Below are 19,232 nucleotides of genomic sequence, written 5' to 3'. Positions count from 1 at the left end.
ATCCTACTCCTATCCCCAGTCTTCTATCTGCATTTGGAATAATGTTTCTCAGACACAATGATTTTTTCCACAGGGGCGCCCATCCTAGTCATTATTTCATTTTCTGCAGAGGGATATAAAGAGGCCATTTATAACTGTAACAATATATCCAGATGTTTATAAATGAGCGACCCAATATTTTTTGTGTTCAGGAAAAGGATTGAAGCCAAGCACCATTAGAATACCTATGCCAAGATTCATGGCAATCTTACCCGTCACCAAAATAGTGAGAACATTCTCTTGATCACACCATACCTACAAGGCACCATTCTTGTGATGAAATCCATTATTCAATAAGGAAATTTGGCATAATAATAATAAATACAATAATAATATTTATAATTATAATAATAATAATACAGTATAAGTCTGAAATAGGTTTAGCTCGGAAAGCCTGTATAGCCATCATATTAGCTAAGAAGGAGAAAATTAGGATCCAATCATAGGAAGACTTGGAGATTGCAGGTAACTTAAAGGTTCCCCATGCTTTTTAGAAAGTTGTTAGCTATCCTTTTTTCTCTAGTTATGACAGATAGATAGAGTTGTACCAATTGACGCTTGGGTCAAGCATTTTTCTACGATCTCTGACCCCAGTAATTTGAACCAGGGACCATATTCCATGGAAGGAACTGAATGTGAATTTATAGCTGCTGCCTGCTTAAGTCAATCAACAGATGTGACAGATTTCACCCCAGCCATTGAAAGCAGCCCATCGGGAAAGGTTCCTGAACCCATTGGAATCCACTTGAACTAATTAAAGGGCACCCTTTATTTTTTCCCCCCTCAGTCACAAACTTTCAAAGAACAACTATGGTAGCCCCACTGGTACCAGCCTGGCTCAAAGCTCAAGGCACTATTAAGACCTATACTCAAAAAAGGGGATACAAATCAATCATGTTGCTATCATCCTATTTCGAGCTATTGAGAATTGGGTTTTGTCCGATGGATATGTCAAGACTTAAAATGTATCCGTACATTTGGCTTTTATGGCTCTCACATGTGCCTTAGATACTGACCAACGGTCCAAACTCTGGGACATTACGGAAGGTCAAGAGACATTGCAGCAAATGGGGTGATCTATCTTCCCAAATTAACTCTACAGTAGGGGTAAGCCAGAGCTGCGTGTTGGCTCCCTTTCTTTTCCTATTAAATATTAAAGGTCTAAAAACGTTTTGAATTCTACAGGTAAAGATCTACCTAAGACTAGCTCTTGCCCGGTACCTGTACCACTGTACATACGGTGCTTATAGACAGAATTACCACTGGCTACAGATTCTTCTAGATGCCTTGAATACTTCTTTGGATGGTTTTGGGCTCAACACAAATCTTTCCAATTCATTCATATTGAAATGTAAGCCTAGATTGCAAATCTTGAAAAATTCATCTCTGCAGAGTAGAGATCACCAAAGACCAAAACTTTACATACTTGGTAATCCCTTTCAATGCTGCTTTCAATTGGAAGATTTTGTTAAAAATTAGAGTTTTGCAATTTCTATGGTCTGTTGAATCAATTTTCCACTTTGCTAAGAAGTCAGGGCATAAACCGGCTAAATACCTAGTTCACATTTTCCAAAGCAAGTGCCTACCTTTTGGCACATTTGGAACAGAAGCGTGGATTATACTTGTTCCTACTCTTTACAAAAAGTGGAAAATAAATGTATACAATTACTCTTGACTGCTCCCCAATTCTCATCCACCACCTTTTGCCATACCTTGGCGGGCCTTTGTTTTATAGAGGATTTAAATAAATTACAACCCTTGCTATTATGGGTTGGACCTTGGGGGAAACTAGAAGTTCACTTTCTTAGAACCATAATGTCAAATTGTCTTGCTCTAGACAATGCCACAGACATATCATAGTTCTCTTATGTTAATGAAAGTTCTAACAAATTAGGAATAACAGAGCTGATTTAGACCAAGAAAACTCCCCGCATCTGACTCCAGTTGCAGTTTAAGGATTGCTTCACAAGTGATGGTACTTTGTACGTGTGGCAAATCCGCAAGATGATGCCATGATTAATTTATTAAATTTGCTTTATTAGTCAGGAAGAGAAATTGATTTGGATAGGTCTTATTGTCTTTCAGTTGTACATATAATCTTACTCAAGACCACCTCCTGGCGAAATTTCTCAATGCGGATGGTCACAGATGGTTGCGACAGCCTGCGTTGAGAAACCTTCAGTTCACGTTGAGGTAGCTGCCCCTCGAGTAGAAAATTAACTCAAGTGACAGAAAAGAAGCAGTGCCCTCTTGCGCTGCGCTCGGAGCCATTCACGCTGATTTTTTATCATGAGACAAACACCTGGCACTAAAAGTCAGCGTGAACGGCACACCCTGATGCACTCCACCGCTTGCGGAACTCCACATAGTGCAGCAGAAGTTTTTTGACACTTCGCGGAGCTCCATGTAGCACAACTCCGCGAACTCCTCCCAGGCTTATAAGTTATCTATCTACCTAATTTTAATTATTGTACTTTTTAGTATTGTATTTTGTCTTTGATATTCTCTTTTATGGCTCATGGTAGCAAAATAACGAATGACAGCAATGATAATAATAATAATAATACACATAGTACAAGCGGTATTGAACTCACCTAGAGCAGGAAGAGACTAGGGAGCAGGAGCCCTATGTACCCCCTTATTTTGTTGAAAACCAGCTACCAACATAGCCCTCTTGATACTTTCATGTAAGAAGACCAAGGAGAAATAACTTAATTCAAGATTCATCAAATGAACTAAATAAGGAGTGCCTAAAATATGGGTATGAGGGCAGGTGCATGACTGATGTATAGGTTAATCACTGATACATAATGTAGTATGTTTAAATTGATTCTGTGTGATTTTATCTGTAGCTAAACTTACAAATCTAAAGGGGCTCCAGGTAAAAGTCAATTGTTTGCTGCATAGGCCAATAACTAATGTGTGCCAAGAGCTTTCATTATCTCAGATGGGGAAGAAAGCTCAATATAGACTTTGTGAGGCCAACTAAATGTAGTTGTCATTTGCATAGACCAAATGACCTGAGACACAGTATGTTTTAATTTTGAGTGTAGAAGGCAATGAGATTAAAATATCTCCAAACTCTTTTGAAGTCAGTCTACATAGAGTTATACAGGTTTTGGAAATCATATTAGAGAGGTAGCAATTGCTTCTGCACTGCCTTTTTAATTCTTGCAAGAAAATTTGAATATTCTTTGCTATAGTCAATGTTTAACTTAGGTGCATGGAGTGTCCATGATTTGTCACAATTGTTTGCACCACAGGTTTACCAACCTTAATAGACATATTAGAAACTGACTCCACTCCAGGTTTGGGCAGAAGAGACCAGCTGGCTAATGGCTCAAATGCATGTGTTCACGTCCCATGTGAGAGTGCTCTGCATGTAAAATACACTGGTTAATTGTTTATACCTACGAATATTTCAGTAGTAGGATTCATAAAAGTTGCCTTATCTTTTCTTAGGATGCTTTCAAACAATACACTAAGAAGAAGGTCTCCTGGATATACCTGCAAGATCACCTTATCCCCATGGATGAACCATCAATTATAAACAAGGTTATAATGAAGCCACAGTTCAAAGTAAGATATTTTACAAGTGTACAATAAAGAAGAGCTGTTTTATAAAAGTATTAATTGATCTTCACAATTGCATTGGCTTGTCTTGTGACATGGCTTCCATTTATTTGTTATTTATTTGTGAAGTTTTATGTAGCGCGAACATGACCTTACTGGTGACAGAGCACTGTACATATAGCATAGAAGTCCAATATACAAGAATTGTAGAACAAACATGACAGGATGGAAGAGCGCTGTACAAGTAGCATGCAAGTCAGACAAACAAGAGAAGAAGCAGGAAGGAGAAACGCAAGGAGAAAGCAACAAATACATAAAAGTACAATATTCTACAACAGCTTTGTAGATCCATGTTCCCTTGAAGTCTACCAGACAAAGATGAGTGATTGAAGTTAACTAGTATAGGAAAATATTCATCATAAGCTTTTTTACTTCTTTTTTGAGGAAGATAGTGTAGTTGTTGGCTATTTTCTAATGTTGTGATTGTGAGTGTATTTTTGTATTGGTGCCCTTGCACTGATATACTTTTTCATTGTCTTTCATTGGCTCTTTATTGTCCATCATGCAGCATGTTGCACTGTTTGAAGCCATTAAACAGACAAACCAATCTTCACTGAGGGTGCGTAAACGAAAGCAGTCCTCTTGCAGGTACAGCACTGTGCCTCTCACGGACCCCCCTTCTCACAACATAAGATATGTACAGAATTGGAACCTGGGACAAACCATTTTGCCAAATTTAGCTTTCTTAACTGGTGCTCATGTTCTCTCAGATGCGGACAGATTTCCATCGGCCTATGGGATATTTAATATGAGTTTGAGGTTGCTACTTATTTGAAGTCTTATACACATACTTGATTTTCTTTTATTCTGCAGGTGAGGTGCATCCAGGTACACAAAATTCGTTATGTTTGGGACTGTTCAGAAAAACTGTTCCAGAAAATTGGGTGAGTGAAACTACTGTTCAAGGGTGTCTCCATAGCCATACAACCTCTTGAAAGTGACTTTCTAACTGCCAGCCTTGCTTTACACATTTCAGGGTTCTAGAAGACAAATATTCCTGCTCAGAGATACATTCAAAGTTTGGATCTGGATTTACAAGCAAAGAACAAATCATCCGGTAAACTCCTGCATGCAAAGCTTCTTTAATGTGGCGATGTACAGATAATCTGGGTTACCCTTTCACTAACAACGTTTGAAACAATGCTGCTCTGTGCTTCCCTTGGTCTGACAACTGCAAACTCATATGTAAACCAATACAATTATGGGTAAACAGTTCCTTTGTGGTGCTATCAATCAATCAATCAATCAATCATAGTATTTATAAAGCGCGCTATGTACCCGTCAGGGTTTCGAGGCGCTGAGGGGGGGGGGGGGGGGGGGAGGGGAGCGCTGCTGGTTTATCGGTCGAAGAGCCAGGTCTTGAGGAGCCTTCTGAATGCGAGGAGGTCCTGGGTCTGGCGAAGGGATGTGGGGAGAGAGTTCCAGGTCTTGGCGGCGAGGAAGGAGAAGGATCTGCCGCCGGATGTCTTGCGCTGGATTCGGGGTACGATGGCGAGGGCGAGGTTGGCGGATCGGAGTTGACGTGTTGGGGTGTAGAAGTGAAGTCTGGTGTTGAGGTAGGAGGGTCCGGTGTTGTGAAGTGCCTTGTGAGCGTGGGTCAGGAGTTTGAAGGTGATCCTCTTGTCTACCGGGAGCCAGTGGAGTTACTTTAGGTGAGGGGAGATGTGACTTCGGCGGGGTATGTTGAGGATCAGTCGGGCGGAGGCATTTTGGATACGTTGGAGGCGTTTGATGTCTTTGGTTGGGATGCCTGTGTAGAGTGCGTTGCCGTAGTCAAGTCTGCTGCTGACGAGGGCCTGGGTCACCGTCTTTCTGGTTTCTGTTGGAATCCACTTGAAAATTCTGCGGAGCATTCGGAGGGTGTTGAAACAGGAGGAGGAGACGGCGCTGACCTGTTTGGACATGGTGAGGGCGGAGTCCAGGATGAAGCCGAGGTTTCTTGCGTGGCTGGCAGGGGTGGGTGGGGGTCCGAGGACGGAGGGCCACCATGAGTCGTTCCAGGCCGAGGGGGTGCGTCCGAGGATGAGGACTTCCGTCTTGTCGGAGTTGAGTTTCAGGCGACTGTTGTTCATCCAATCGGCGATAGATTTTAGTCCCTCGTGGAGGTTTGTTTTGGCGGTGAGCGGGTCTTTGGTCAGGGAGAGGACGAGCTGGGTATCGTCGGCGTAGGAGATGATGCTGAGATGATGTTGGCGGGCCAGTTGAGCGAGGGGGGCCATGTAGACGTTGAACAACGTGGGGCTGAGGGAGGATCCTTGGGGGACGCCGCAGATGAGGTTGGTGGCTTTGGAGCGGAAAGGGGAGAGACGGACTCTCTGCGTTCTGTCGGAGAGGAAGGATGAGATCCAGTGGAGGGCTTTATCTTGGATGCCGGCTTCCTGGAGGCGGGTCAGTAGGGTGCGGTGGCAGACGGTGTCAAAAGCGGCTGATAGGTCGAGGAGGATGAGGGCTGAGGTTTCGCCGTTGTCCATTTGATGTCTGATGTCATCTGTGGCGGCGAGGAGGGCGGTCTCAGTGCTGTGGTTTCGTCTGAATCCGGATTGTGAGGGGTCCAGGATGGAATTGTCTTCGAGGAAGTGGGTGAGCTGAGTGTTGACGATCTTCTCGATGACTTTCGCTGGAAAAGGGAGGAGAAAGATCGGACGGAAGTTTTTGAGGTCGTTGGGGTCAGCCTTGGGTTTTTTGAGGAGGGGTTGGATTTCTGCGTGTTTCCAGCTGTCCGGGAAGGTGGCAGAAGTGAAGGAGAGGTTGATGATCTTGCGGAGTTCGGGGGCGATGGTGGCGTTTGCTGAGTTGAAAACATGGTGGGGGCAGGGGTCCGTGGGGGAGCCTGAGTGGATGGTGTTCATGGTTGCTATGGTTACTGCCTCGTCCACGTGGGTCCAGGCGGTGAGGCGGCAGTCGCGGGAGGAGACGTCGGGGGTGGGGTCTGGCGGTGGACCGGTGATGAAGCTGTCGTGGATGGTGGTGATTTTCTGGTCGAAGAAGGTGGAGAGGTCGTCGCAGAGTTTCTGGGAGGGCGGGATGTCGTTGGAGTTGGCTTTCGGATTGGAGAGTTCCTTCACGATGCCGAATAGTTCTTTGCAATCGTGGGCGTTGTTGTTGATGCGTTCGGTGAAGTGGGCGCGCTTGGCGGTGCGGATCTGTTGGTGGTGTTCGCGGTTGGCGTTTTTGAGGGCGGCGAGGTTGTCGGGTGTGCGATCTTGGATCCATTTCTTTTTGAGTTTCTGGCAGTTGCTTTTGGAGGTGGTGAGATCGTCTGTGAACCAGGCTGGTTTTCTCTTTCCTTGGGTGGTGGTGGGTTTCTTGAGAGGGGCAAGGGTGTTGGCGCAGTCGAGGATCCATTGATGGAGGTTGATGGCGGCTGTGCTCGGGTCGATTGCGTCGGGTGGAAGGTTGTTGACGAGGGTGTTGGTCAGTTGTTCTTGGGTGATTTTGCCCCAGCGGCGGTGGGGAGGTAGCTGGATGCGGTGTTGCTCTGTGGTTTTCTTATAGGTGAAATGGACACAGTGATGGTCAGTCCAGTGGAGTTCGGAGGTGTGGCTGAAGGAAATGTGGTTGCTAGAGGTGAAGAGGGGGTCAAGGGTGTGTCCGGCGATGTGGGTAGGTGTGTTGACTAGCTGGCGGAGACCGAGGTTGAGGAGGTTGGAGGTCAGTGACGCGGTGTTGACGTCGTTGGCATTTTCCAGATGGTAGTTCAGATCTCCCAGGAGGATGTAATCCGGGGAAGCGAGGGCGTGGGTGCTTGCAAGGTCGGCGATGGTGTCGTTGAAGGGGGGTCTTGGTCCTGGAGGGCGGTAAATGAGGGTTCCTCTGAGGGTCGTGTTGGGGTCCGTGTGGATCTGGAAGTGGAGGTGTTCGGCTGTCCTGAGGGTGTCGTCCGAGTGCTATCATGATAAAATACCAATTACAAAATTTGGTACTTCACTGAATGGATTGCACTCTATCACATACCCCAATATTGATATGTGTGAGTTGCCATTCACAACTACAAGTCTTTCTGAATCCTATGTCTGTATGTATCAGTTATAGGCCACTGCTAACAAGCTGTAACTGCACAGACCATCCATCTACTCACTGGTTGTCAACATACAGTGGTGAGTTTGCTCACTGGTTGTCAGACCACAACCAACAGCCCTCCAGTTCCTATCCTACTGGTTGTTATTGCATGACACATCTCACACTCCACTAATAAGATTGTACCAACTTCAGCACTTCTTTTGCTATTGCGGAACTAAAGGTTTTAATGGTTAGTCCACAGCCATCATAACATTAACCGCCAGCATTCACAAGTCACCACTAACTCGATTACCAAATCCTCCAATAAACTAATACTTATAAAGTATCCACCAAACCCCTACTCACTGACTGATATGAAACAGCCCCAAATGTTCACTCATAAAACAACCTTTGATTGTGGCAGTAGTTGTTATATCACGAACACATACCCCTGTTTCCACACATTACTCAGTTCTACTACTATGAAAGTGCTGTCACTACACATTACCCCTATGTTCCCATTCACTTGCTAACAATAAGGCCAATGAAACCAATCCACTGCAAAAACTAGTTTTAATTTAATTCACAATAATTGCACTACTACATGACCTGCATCTATTTAATTTAGTGTACAATAAAACAATTCTTAAAACTGTAGTGATGGAAACTGAACAAAGCCATGTAAAACATGAAAACATTAAACATTCTTTTCAAATCAATGGAAGTCACTAAACGTACAGCAGTAGAACACTAACAACACTCATGCACAATCATGTCCCTCCTGTGGGACTTGAGCTGAATGATCTTGTGACCTGCCCCAGCAGGACTACCACTTCGATGCTCACTCCACTTCTAGAATCCTTGTGCAGGGTATCTATCTATAGCCTCCATCACAGATGGTAGGCAACAGGGATGCTCAAAGGCCAGGAACTGCAGGTTCTAAATGGAGACTTGCATGGTTCAGACAAAGTTTATTCCATCACAACAAGGTAAACATTACCAATTCAATAAAACAATGTACACCAGCAGTCATATTACAGAGTTATGGAGCAATTTAGATAGAGGCAAGGAAGCAGTTTGGAAAAAGGAAGAGGTGATTCGTAACCAAACGACATGGAGTACATCTTTCCATTGATGGTACTCAGAATGAGAATTTGTTTCATAGAAGATGTAGGCAGTGTTTAAAAATATGTATGACAGTGAGTAGTGATTTCAACAGAGTTAAGTATGATCCATTGATTTATGAAAACCATTGAATAATGTATTTATTTAACTAGCATTCATTTTATTGAGTTTAATGGGACTTTTTTGATGGAATATTTTATTAGGTTTAATTTTTGCACAATAGATTGTTACAATGTAATAGTTTGTTTCTCAATTTTGTACAGTCTGCAACAGTACCTCCAGCTCATCCAATCATATATTCCTTGCCTAATCTACCTCCTTCATGGTTTGACTTTTGTGGCCGCAAGACAGTTGCACATGTGCCCACTTTGGAAAATGATCATGGAAACTCAAGGTTTGCTTGCATTGAGACCAGCTCCCTACAAAATGAGCAAATTAGCCCATTTCAAAGCTTTACGGGAGATGCTCTGAGGGCTAATTGACTATTAAACTAGTTAGAGTAATACACTTTCTAAAATGCCAAAAGAAACTCTAAGTCCAAAAGGCAAAACAAATCCAGAGCTTTCGCAAACTTGCTTCACAGGTGTTTCATGCGCAGTGTGTGTGAAAAGAACGTTTCCAACTGTTAGTGGACCTACCTTCATTAGCATAATGAGTTTTAGATTGAGGGATTGGATGTAAAGGCTAACACTGATGATCAAAAATGTATTTTAGGAAAAAGATCTGTGGGCCAAATACCATTGACGTGGACATCATCCCCATTTGGAAACTGCTTGTGAAAGAGGTAAGCTTGATGTGGAGGGAAAGGCATGCTATTTGGGTGTTAAAGCACATTGTACAATTACAAAATGTTGATGAAAGTATATTGCATGGAAAAATAACATCTCTTGTGACACCCCCTCAAATAGGAGTCTCTTTATTGATACAATGAACATAAGTGAAATTATACTCATAAAAACTGAAGACTGTGCGGTAAGATGTCCAACTTTACACTGGGCCACACCTGTAGAGTCTTAGATGGTTGTGGAAAGTACATTTTCCACAAATATTGTCATTTTTCACTTCTATGTTTTCTGAGCAAACCAACACATATGAAAATAGCTTTCCCTAACTGCTTTCCTAGAGAATGTTACACCAATAAAACATTTAATATTATTAGGTTTTCTGATAAAGACAATCAGATTTTGCCCATCTGTCTTTTAAGAGTTATTTAACTCTTTATGTTACATTTTCTATCAAAACTCTGAAAAAAACTAAAGCAGATAGCAATTCAAGTGAAAGAGTTATGCAGTGAGAGATAGACATTGATCATAGAAACATAACCCATACTACTGCATTTCTTGCAGGTTTTAAATCCTTTTTATTGGTTTCAAGTTGCCAGTATCAGCCTCTGGTTGGCCTACGCTTACTATGAATATTCATTTGCAATATTGACAGTCACAATCATATCCATTTTTGTCACTGTCCACGATCTCAGACAGGTGAGTGTCTCTGCCAAGTGGATTACATTCACATGAAAATGTTTCTAAAAATAATTTAACTCAGAAATAAATATTACAATATGTTCTATTAACTACTAATGGTATCTTGTTTTATATATTTGTTTTAAATGTAGAAAAAAATCCTACACCACTAATAACATAATTTTGATATGCATCTTAAATTAATCAAAATATAAGAATTTAATTAAAAATATGTTTCTGAATTTTAAATTACGAAATACATTTATGAACTAAAGAAAAACTATTTTGCATTATTTAATAATGAAAGTGATGTAAAAAAGTAATACAAATTAATGTACTTATATCTCAATGAAAATTAATGTTTCATTTTGTAAATTCAAAATAACATATTACATTATATTATAACCAAACAATGAATGCATACTATTTCTTAGCATCAAATTGCATTGATTTATATTTTAACTATTATGAATAATTTAATGTCATTTAACAATAATTCCTATGGGAATTTATTTTAGTTCCCTACCTCCAATATTTTTTACAGGAGAGTGTTGCAATACTTGTGGTTGGTCAAGTTCTGTGCTGTACTTACTACTGTTTTTTTTTCTTTTTTTAGTGGTAACTTAAGTTCTGATTTGTGACTAAGCAAAAAATAGTAAACTAACTTAAAAGTGTAAGTTACCTTTGTGAATAAGGCCCCTCATGTCTGTTTAAATTGAGAGTAGAATCATAGTAAGGTCACCAAACTGAATTCAGACCTGGAATATGGCTGTTATTTTTAGGATGAACTTGGCTCCTGGAATTCTGCAGAGTGCAAGTTAATGTTAAGTTGTTACGTATACCCTCTACATTATGTCAGCCGAATATACTTGCTGCCCAGTTGGCATAGTCTCCAGTGTAATAAAAAGATATTAAATATTTATTCTAGAGAGATTTAACCTACACCATCTATCTATATATTTACACAGCAATTTGTGAATCACAAATTATACACTCCTAATAAGGTCTCTTGCCACTGTCAAACATGGATGTTCTTGAACTTTAACTTTTTGCTTTAATCTCTGTGAAACTGAGGTAGTTTATTTCACTGATTAGCTCCTGAGGCACCAAAGGTTCTTTCTCCTCAAGACTCATGATTATACTTACGGACAAACAGGAGTCTTCGGAAATCAGATGATACCTTTGTAGCATGATTATAGGGGTCAACCTTCAGAGACACAAGTCTATGTTGACCGGTATTCAAACTTTGGTATGATAGTCCCATGGTCCTATTTTGTGTTGGAGGATCAGGCTATGGCACCACAAGCACACCAGTCTGAGACTCAGTACCCTATTTAGTGCTGGGTGCAACATCATGATTGTGAGAGTGCCCCCTGTCACTCTGCCATTCTAAATTCAACACTAAGGGCCTCATTACAGCCTCAGAGGTTTTTCCTAAAGACTGCCGAGGCTGCAGGCGCCAGAATACCGCTATTGCTGGTGGTATGTCTGGCTCCCTATTTCAACTTTTCTACTGGGCCAGCGGATGGTAACAGTGTTACTGTCCACTGGCCCAGCCGAAAAGTCACATCAACATTGCTGCCGGCTCGTAATAGAGCCGGCGGCAATGCTGATGTGCAGCGGGTGCAATAGCACCCGTCGCGCATTTCACTGCCCGAAATTCAGGCAGCGAAATGCGTGATGGGGCTATGCCTGGGGGCCCCTGCACTGCCCATGACAAGTGCAGGGGCACCCTGAGTCCCTTTCCACCAGCCTTTCGATGGCGGTGTCTACTGCCATGGACAGGCTGGTGGTAAGGGGAGTCAAAATCCCCAGGGCAGCGCTGCTTGCAGCGCTGCCATGGCAGATTACGACCGCCTGGACCGCCATGGCGGTATACCGGTGGGACCGCCATGGCGGTATACCGGCAGTGTTACCGCGGCAGAACCACCATGGTCAACATAAGGTGACTAGTACCGCCAGCCTGTTGGCGGTACTACCGCCACTGTAGCCCTGGTGGTCACCGACTGCCAGGGTTATAAAGAGGACCTAATTGTCCAATGAAGCTGGGGCTGTTGGTATATGTATGCTTCTATGACACAATATACACATAATGGTTGCTTTATGTTCATTAGTAAATATTACATAAGCCCTTGCATTGAATTGCATCTCCTTGTGTGATGCAATGGCAATGCAGGTTTTTAGAGATCTGGGTCTTGGAATTAACTACTAGTATATCAGGTAATAGGCATATTTCACATCCCATGGTGAAATGTCTAAGACAGATTCCTTTCTCAAGCAAAAACTAACACTGCAGTTTAGGGTTGGCAAAATTACAAGGAACACTTAGAAGAAGCCACTCAACACTGGTCTACCAGTTTCTAGAACTACTAAAAAGTACAAAATACCAATAACTCAGGTGCTGATTTAGCACTTGGCAGATGGAGTCATGTACTCCAGAATGACATTGCCTCTACCATCTCAATAGTATTCTGACTGCCAAATGTGGAGATGAGTGCTGGCCTACTGGTCTTCAATACTTTGAAGTGAATTATGGAGTATTCCTTTAAAAGTACTAAACGTTTGCTACAAAACGTTAAGTACAAAAAAATAATGAAACCCACCCACTAGAGTTTTTTTCAAGGGTGTGGGTAATTATAGTTTGTTTTCTTTCCCTCACTTCCTGATTTGCCCTGGTTGTTATAAAATAGAAAATAAATGCATTGTACCATCTACCCTAATAGGGTGTAATGTCCTTCCTGCGATGGACCTTCTGCTGTAGGAGGAGGCATTCCATCAAAGGAGTCAATAAGGGCTCAGTCAAATTAATTCTTCAGTTGACCAAGAGTTTGTCAGGTAGGGCACGCTGTTGCAGTTGCAATCAAGTACACTGTCTGACAAACTTTAAATCTGGTCCTAAGACTAGAACCGTCCCTAACAGAACTGAAGCCAAAATTATCCAAACTGAAAAAACAAATTCTAAATACCAACAATCACAGTGCCAGGATTTAGTGGCACCAATGCCTATCTAAAGTGGAAACCTAAGAAAGAATGCTGAGAAAAAAAAACTTTCAATAAAAGAAACTGAAACATTACTTAAATGATTTAAACAATAAAAACATACACAATTCTATGAATAATAAATTATTAACACATGTTATCATTCTGAATAAAAATAAAAAACAATGAAACATGCTTTCAGAATAATGTTTAAAATTAACTTAGTTCTTACACCTCTATAAAATATAAAAAATAACTATAACGAGAAAAATACTGTACAAAAAAGATGTTATCTGTGATATATCATCATATAAAAAGACATGACAATATTACTGCAGGGATAATAACAACTGACAATATGTTTTTACACAATATTAAGAGTGTGTACCTTAGGTACACCAGACCAGCCCCAATATTTTCAGTGAACAGTCTGGTCTATCTTTTTCTGTTAGGGAACACTGGGAAAAACATGGTGATCCTGAACAGAAAACATAGAAAATTACCCCCACAGCTTTTTTCGAAAAGTCCCTGGGTGTCAGGGTAATTTATCGTGTGGTTTCATGATTTTCAACTTGTTTATGGAAAAAACATAAGCTTTGTAAGCAGCCTATCGAAACATTGCATCCTATCATCAAACCTTCAGTGTCTTCAGGGGAATACTCCAAGACTGTAGCTACTCTGAAGGCACAGATCTATACAGGGCCAGCAGGGATTGCTCAATATTGTCAATGGTAGTCTGGCCAGGATGGCATAGCAAAGACCTCCAACACCCTAGCAGATGATTGGTCGCCCACCATAAATCAGACCCAAAGAGGTTTCAATAGTTGTCTTTTTGGAGAAAGTCCAATACAATCTTCTAATCTTATCAGAGATATGATCCAATTTGCCTAAGATGATACTGGTTTTAGCCACTGCATTTTGGATACTCTGAGCTATGGTCACATTTTAGAAGAAGTCCTGAGCTAAACAGCACTACAATATTTCATACAATAGAGTACAATAGATTGTGTAATAGATGTGGATTAAAATGTATGAGTCATGGCTAAAAGAGTTAAGGCCTAGGATTAGTTAAAACATTTACAATATGAGTAGGTCAAGGTGAACTGTGCAGATAACAGTACATTTGATAGATATTTGATAAAACATTAAAAATGTGCTAATTTGTTTTGAATATGAAGATTAGTTTGTCCATGCACTGTTGCATGATTTAGATTTTAGAGATCTTCCAGACATGTTAAATAAAGTTTTACTATTAAAAAATCATATTTTTAGGAAGGCCACATGCAATTTAATTTGTTACTTTCTGATAGCAATTCTGATCTGTCAAACTGTGGCAAGGTTTTTGGAAATATGTGCTGGTTGTGCTTGTGATAGGATGATCAAGTATATATAGTTTAATATCTTCAGTGAGTTGGGATACTGGTGTGCATGTCCCTGTGCTGTGCATTTTTAAGATTTGTAACCCTGCTCCATTTAACCCTTCACTCCACAGCAATCCATCAACCTTCATAACCTCGTCGAGGTCCATAACAGAGTCATTGTTACGGTGTGTCAAAAAGATGGAGGTGAGTTACAATTAAGTTACAGTTACTATTTCATCTTGCGCGTGTGCATCCCAATTTGTAACCATTTGCAGCTGCAAGGGAATAAACATTCAAACTCATAAAGCATGAAGGCTAGTTATCTGTGGCAACACATGCCAGAAACCAGTGCATTTTTTGCTTTCTTTCTGTTATTGAGGAAGGGTAATATGGCCTAATTCCTGAATATTTTAGATTTTTCCTTTCTAGATCATTTGTCTTCATCAAGTCCATATATCAGCTAAACTCTCTGCTAGGCTCTAAATTCACATCACCTTCATTCTTAGAAACCCACACTAGAACCAGTTCCTAGGCTACATGAACTTCATGTCCTACCAGAATGCTTACAAAGCCTTACACATCCAAATACAGGACCAAATAGCATAACATTTATATGCAGAAGGTATGAGCAGTTTTCTCATTCATCCCCTCCATCTGAAACTGCTCCCCAATCTCAAGGTGTAGCGATTGCAGCATTTGAGAAAAAGTTCAAATGTGATCCTTATTAGATATGCACGTGATTCAAAGGGCAGCAGCATGAACAGTGGACCTCAGTGGCTAAAATGCAGACTTGGGAAACCTGAAGCTTTGATATTTGACTTTGTCCAAATTCAATCTGAAGGATCTCATTGACTTGGCCAGCGGATACATGTAAATATCTATACTGCTAGAGATAGGGAAGTCAGTTATTTGGAAGATACAAACAATTTGAACATGACTGTTTTTTTTAATAAGCATGAAGGTATCAGATGGTAAACTGCTGTGAATGCTATGCATTAATAAGGGAGGCAGCATTGTTGTAAATTGTAGAGAATTGGAGGCCAGAGAACCCTTACAGTGCACTACGCTTCTAGGTATATTAGTACATTTGCAAAATTACTTGTTAAGTTTAAGGAATAGCAAAGTGACTCTAAGCGGCTAGTTTTTTGGCCTCCTGTTCGGAGCAACGGGGACACAAAAGGCTCCCGGCATCTTGAGCCAGCACCTGGACCCATGTTAAATGATTTCTGAACCTCCAAGTAGTGTCTCCTCAGTTCTGGACCCTTGGTTGTTATGCCAAAGTTACCCCGATGACCACATCCCAAAACTGAGGACTTAGAAAATGTTCAGCCAAAAACTGCTCTCAAAACCAGGCGGGAAGCGGGGTCAACCTTCTTGTCTAACGGTCTGAGGCGCATCGCAGGTCGAATTGACTCTGTGGCTTCTCCTGCTACCTTTTCACCACAGCATCAAATCACTTTCTCTGGTCCTTCACCAAAGGGGCATCGAACCTCATGTAAGTGTCTTCAGCTGCCGCTTTTTGCCTCTTCCCGGTAGAGATTTCCAACTTCAACTAAAAAAAGACTAAGTCCAAATGTAGAAATATTCACAGTGGATTTGACCCAAGGCTCCTTCCTCTGACTCCTCTCCTCGCACATCCTCTCCAGCCTTGCCTCACTGAACTATACCTTCTCAGAACTTTTTTCCTCAAAATTTCTTCCAAGTCCAAAGGTAAATGCTGATCTGGCTCAAATCCACCATTTGTATCTGAAGTGTACTACATCGTGGTTAGCCATATTTTTCGACTTTGACCAGGTCTAGTATGACTAAATGTCTGCCATTGGTGCTTTTATCTTTTAGGCAATAGTTTTTACTAAAAACTTTAAAAATTCATAACTCTGATTGTACTGATTGACTTTTTCATTTTGGTGTCAAATAACTTATTAACGTTTTTCTGATGTTATGTTTTCACTTTAATACTGTTTGTGTGTTGCATAAATACTTTACCCAATGCTGCTTAAGTTAAGCCTGACTGCTAAGCTACCCAGGGTTAAGCAGAGGTTAATTTAGTGACTTTTTGTGGTTCACTCTGCAAGGGATTGTGGTGATTGCTTAAACAGGTGCCTTATCCATGGGAACCAACAAGTCTATTCCTCACATGTGTGAATTACAACAGCAGAAGTTATATTTCACCCAGGCCTACTGGGCAGACTTTTCATATGTTCCCAAGTCATTACCGTCTTGATTCAGATTCTAAACCAGTAGTACAAGTGGATCAAGACTGTCTGAGAAACCTCTTCAGATAAAAACTATGCATTCTATGTTTTTGCATCACAATTCTTAAGTATGATTTGTTCTTCTTTAGTGCTTATAATTATGGCGGGAGATAGCCTGTAGTTAAATGTATAATTTGTTACCTTATACTTCGGGGAATGTGCATTTTACTCATAAGAAATAATCTGTCTTCTGGGTGGAGAAGAACAAGAGATGTAACTGGTGCTGTAGTAGTTGCCCACACAGATTCTAAAAAGATTGCTTGGGTTGGCCACTGATAGCAGATGATGAGATGGTGGAGGACTGAGATTCCTTCTGGTGCCGTGCCAGTGTTTCAGGCTTACGTGGCTGCTTCCTATTTGCCACATTGTCCAGTTTTTTCCCAATCATCTTCACACAGATGTGAAAAACGTGTCCTTTACTGTTTCCTTACTGTAATTTAAAGTGGCCTTATTTTATTAAATACAGTTTGGCCAATATAGCCTTCAAAGAGGCTGCCAAAAGTATGTAGTTTTCAATTGGTAAATTGAATTTTCTAAAGAAAATTAAAAAAAATATCTTGCATGTGGCAGTCTCTGCTCATTTTAGAGTCAATGGAACTAGATGTTCACTCTGCCTACAGTTGTAAAGATAATTTCAAGAGTGTCTTAGGACAGTTGTGGTTAAGAAGTACAGAAAATTAGACCTGACTCTAAGTTAAAGATAAAACAGCCTTTGAAGAGTATATTGGTTACAAATAGTGGTGGGCGGAACCCGCAGAGTTAGATGAAAACTTTGCGAGATTCCGTGAATGGGTGGAACAGGAACAATCATCTGCTGTGCGATGATTTTTAGTACTGGAAGCCCAATTCGTGTAGTGCGATCACCATGAACGTCATCCCACATAGTGCAGGACAGTGCTGCTTCTAGAGATGATTTTGCTGCCGCTTGAGTAGATTTTGGAATGGAGTGGCAGCTTTCTCACCACGACTGCCCTCGATCATCCACAGAATCTCACCGGGTTCCCTCTTAGTAGGCAAAAATCACACTAGCGGATGCAAAATATTGCTCCCCAGTTTACCGTTGGGGAGTTGCATGAGAGAAAAAACTCTGCCACATGGCGAATGTTGGAATTTGGCTGAAATTCTGCAAACTCTTGCAAAACGTATATTTATCAATAATCCGATTATAGTTGGCGATTAGGAATAGAGGAGACCATGGTGATTTACTTCACCTTTTCAGTTTGGAATGTGAAATGTTGTTAAATGTTTTTAACAACAAATCTTTACAAGAATTATCTTGGTGTGTAACTGCGAGCTTTAGCACAACTTTCAAATTCTTTTTAGTAACATACATAACATTAACATTTTATTCCCAAACAATAAAATACTGATGAGAAAAAGCATTGATGAAGGTAAAAACATATTTTACTCAGGTGGAAAAGAAAGGCACCTTTTCATATCCATTGTTACCGCTACAGCCTAGCTGTCATCCAGGGCAAAATCGCCATGCTTAATCTTTCTTAAAATATCCTATGAATTCTTTCTATAAGACATATATTTAGCCAACCCCTTATCTATTTTTTTGATTTTTTTTATAAATGATTAGCACTCTCATTTCATGATTTTAAATATTAAGGTCTTCTTAATTAGTAAGTGAAGAAAAAAGTACAAACATTGTCTCTCTTTTCATTATTTTTGTTTTGTTAGATTGTAAAGAGATCGAATCACGTCATTTGGTCCCAGGAGATGTCTTCCTATTACCAAGACAGAAACTTTACATTCCATGTGATGCCATACTTATTAACGGGAGCTGCATTGTCGACGAGGGGATGCTTACAGGTATTATACCTTCTGATTAGTACATCATTGCAGGTATTGTAATCATGAGAGCATGGTTACAGGTAGCCAATAAACAGTAGCTGCATCATCAGTGATTACCACGTCATTAAGAATCCCATTCACATGTATAAATCCCCATATATTCTACATTTCTGCTCCTTTTTTAATATATCTATTGTTGGCAAAAGTCTGTATTTAAGATTCTGTTTAATTGGCAAAAAACACTCTCCACCATTTCAGCAACACTGATAAATAATATGAGTAATAGCACATGCCATACATGCACATATGAGCACCATCATTATGTTTTCCATTGCTACCTTGTAAAGTCTTCTGTGTATGGGAGCAGCTGTCCCTGCAAAGGAAAAGCTGTTTCAGTTTTGATGGGAGGTCCTGCAATTTGATGGAATTGGACTGGCAGAGTTACGGGAGGGAGGACACATTCTTGATATGATATTAGCTTTCAGACCCACACTGCTGCAATGTACGATCCCATAAATGGAAAATCAGTTTTTAACTAATGCAGTCCTTGGCTAATCTTTACAAGTGTAGCTTGAGCA

The 19,232-nt window shown here is 40.8% G+C and overlaps 1 protein-coding gene across 4 annotated transcripts in view; it reads left to right on the top strand.

Annotated features, from left to right (window-relative positions):
* LOC138265205 (probable cation-transporting ATPase 13A4) overlaps nucleotides 1-19,232 on the top strand; it is a 268,240-nt gene that overhangs the window by 45,802 nt on the left and 203,206 nt on the right. For 3 of the 4 annotated variants that reach the window (XM_069212753.1, XM_069212757.1, XM_069212755.1), the window contains 7 exons: nucleotides 3,502-3,618; nucleotides 4,486-4,556; nucleotides 4,649-4,729; nucleotides 9,511-9,580; nucleotides 10,143-10,277; nucleotides 14,731-14,803; nucleotides 18,541-18,672. In XM_069212753.1, the coding sequence (XP_069068854.1) occupies nucleotides 3,502-3,618; nucleotides 4,486-4,556; nucleotides 4,649-4,729; nucleotides 9,511-9,580; nucleotides 10,143-10,277; nucleotides 14,731-14,803; nucleotides 18,541-18,672 (679 nt within the window). The remainder of the gene's footprint in view (nucleotides 1-3,501; nucleotides 3,619-4,485; nucleotides 4,557-4,648; nucleotides 4,730-9,510; nucleotides 9,581-10,142; nucleotides 10,278-14,730; nucleotides 14,804-18,540; nucleotides 18,673-19,232) is intronic. The other variant, XM_069212754.1, reaches the window with a different exon arrangement.

This window comes from Pleurodeles waltl, chromosome 11 (genome assembly GCF_031143425.1).
Source record: "Pleurodeles waltl isolate 20211129_DDA chromosome 11, aPleWal1.hap1.20221129, whole genome shotgun sequence".
In the NCBI taxonomy this organism is placed as follows: Eukaryota; Metazoa; Chordata; class Amphibia; order Caudata; family Salamandridae; genus Pleurodeles; species Pleurodeles waltl.
Note: the sequence above shows the minus strand (reverse complement) of the source record. Positions and strands in the feature narration are given on the sequence as shown.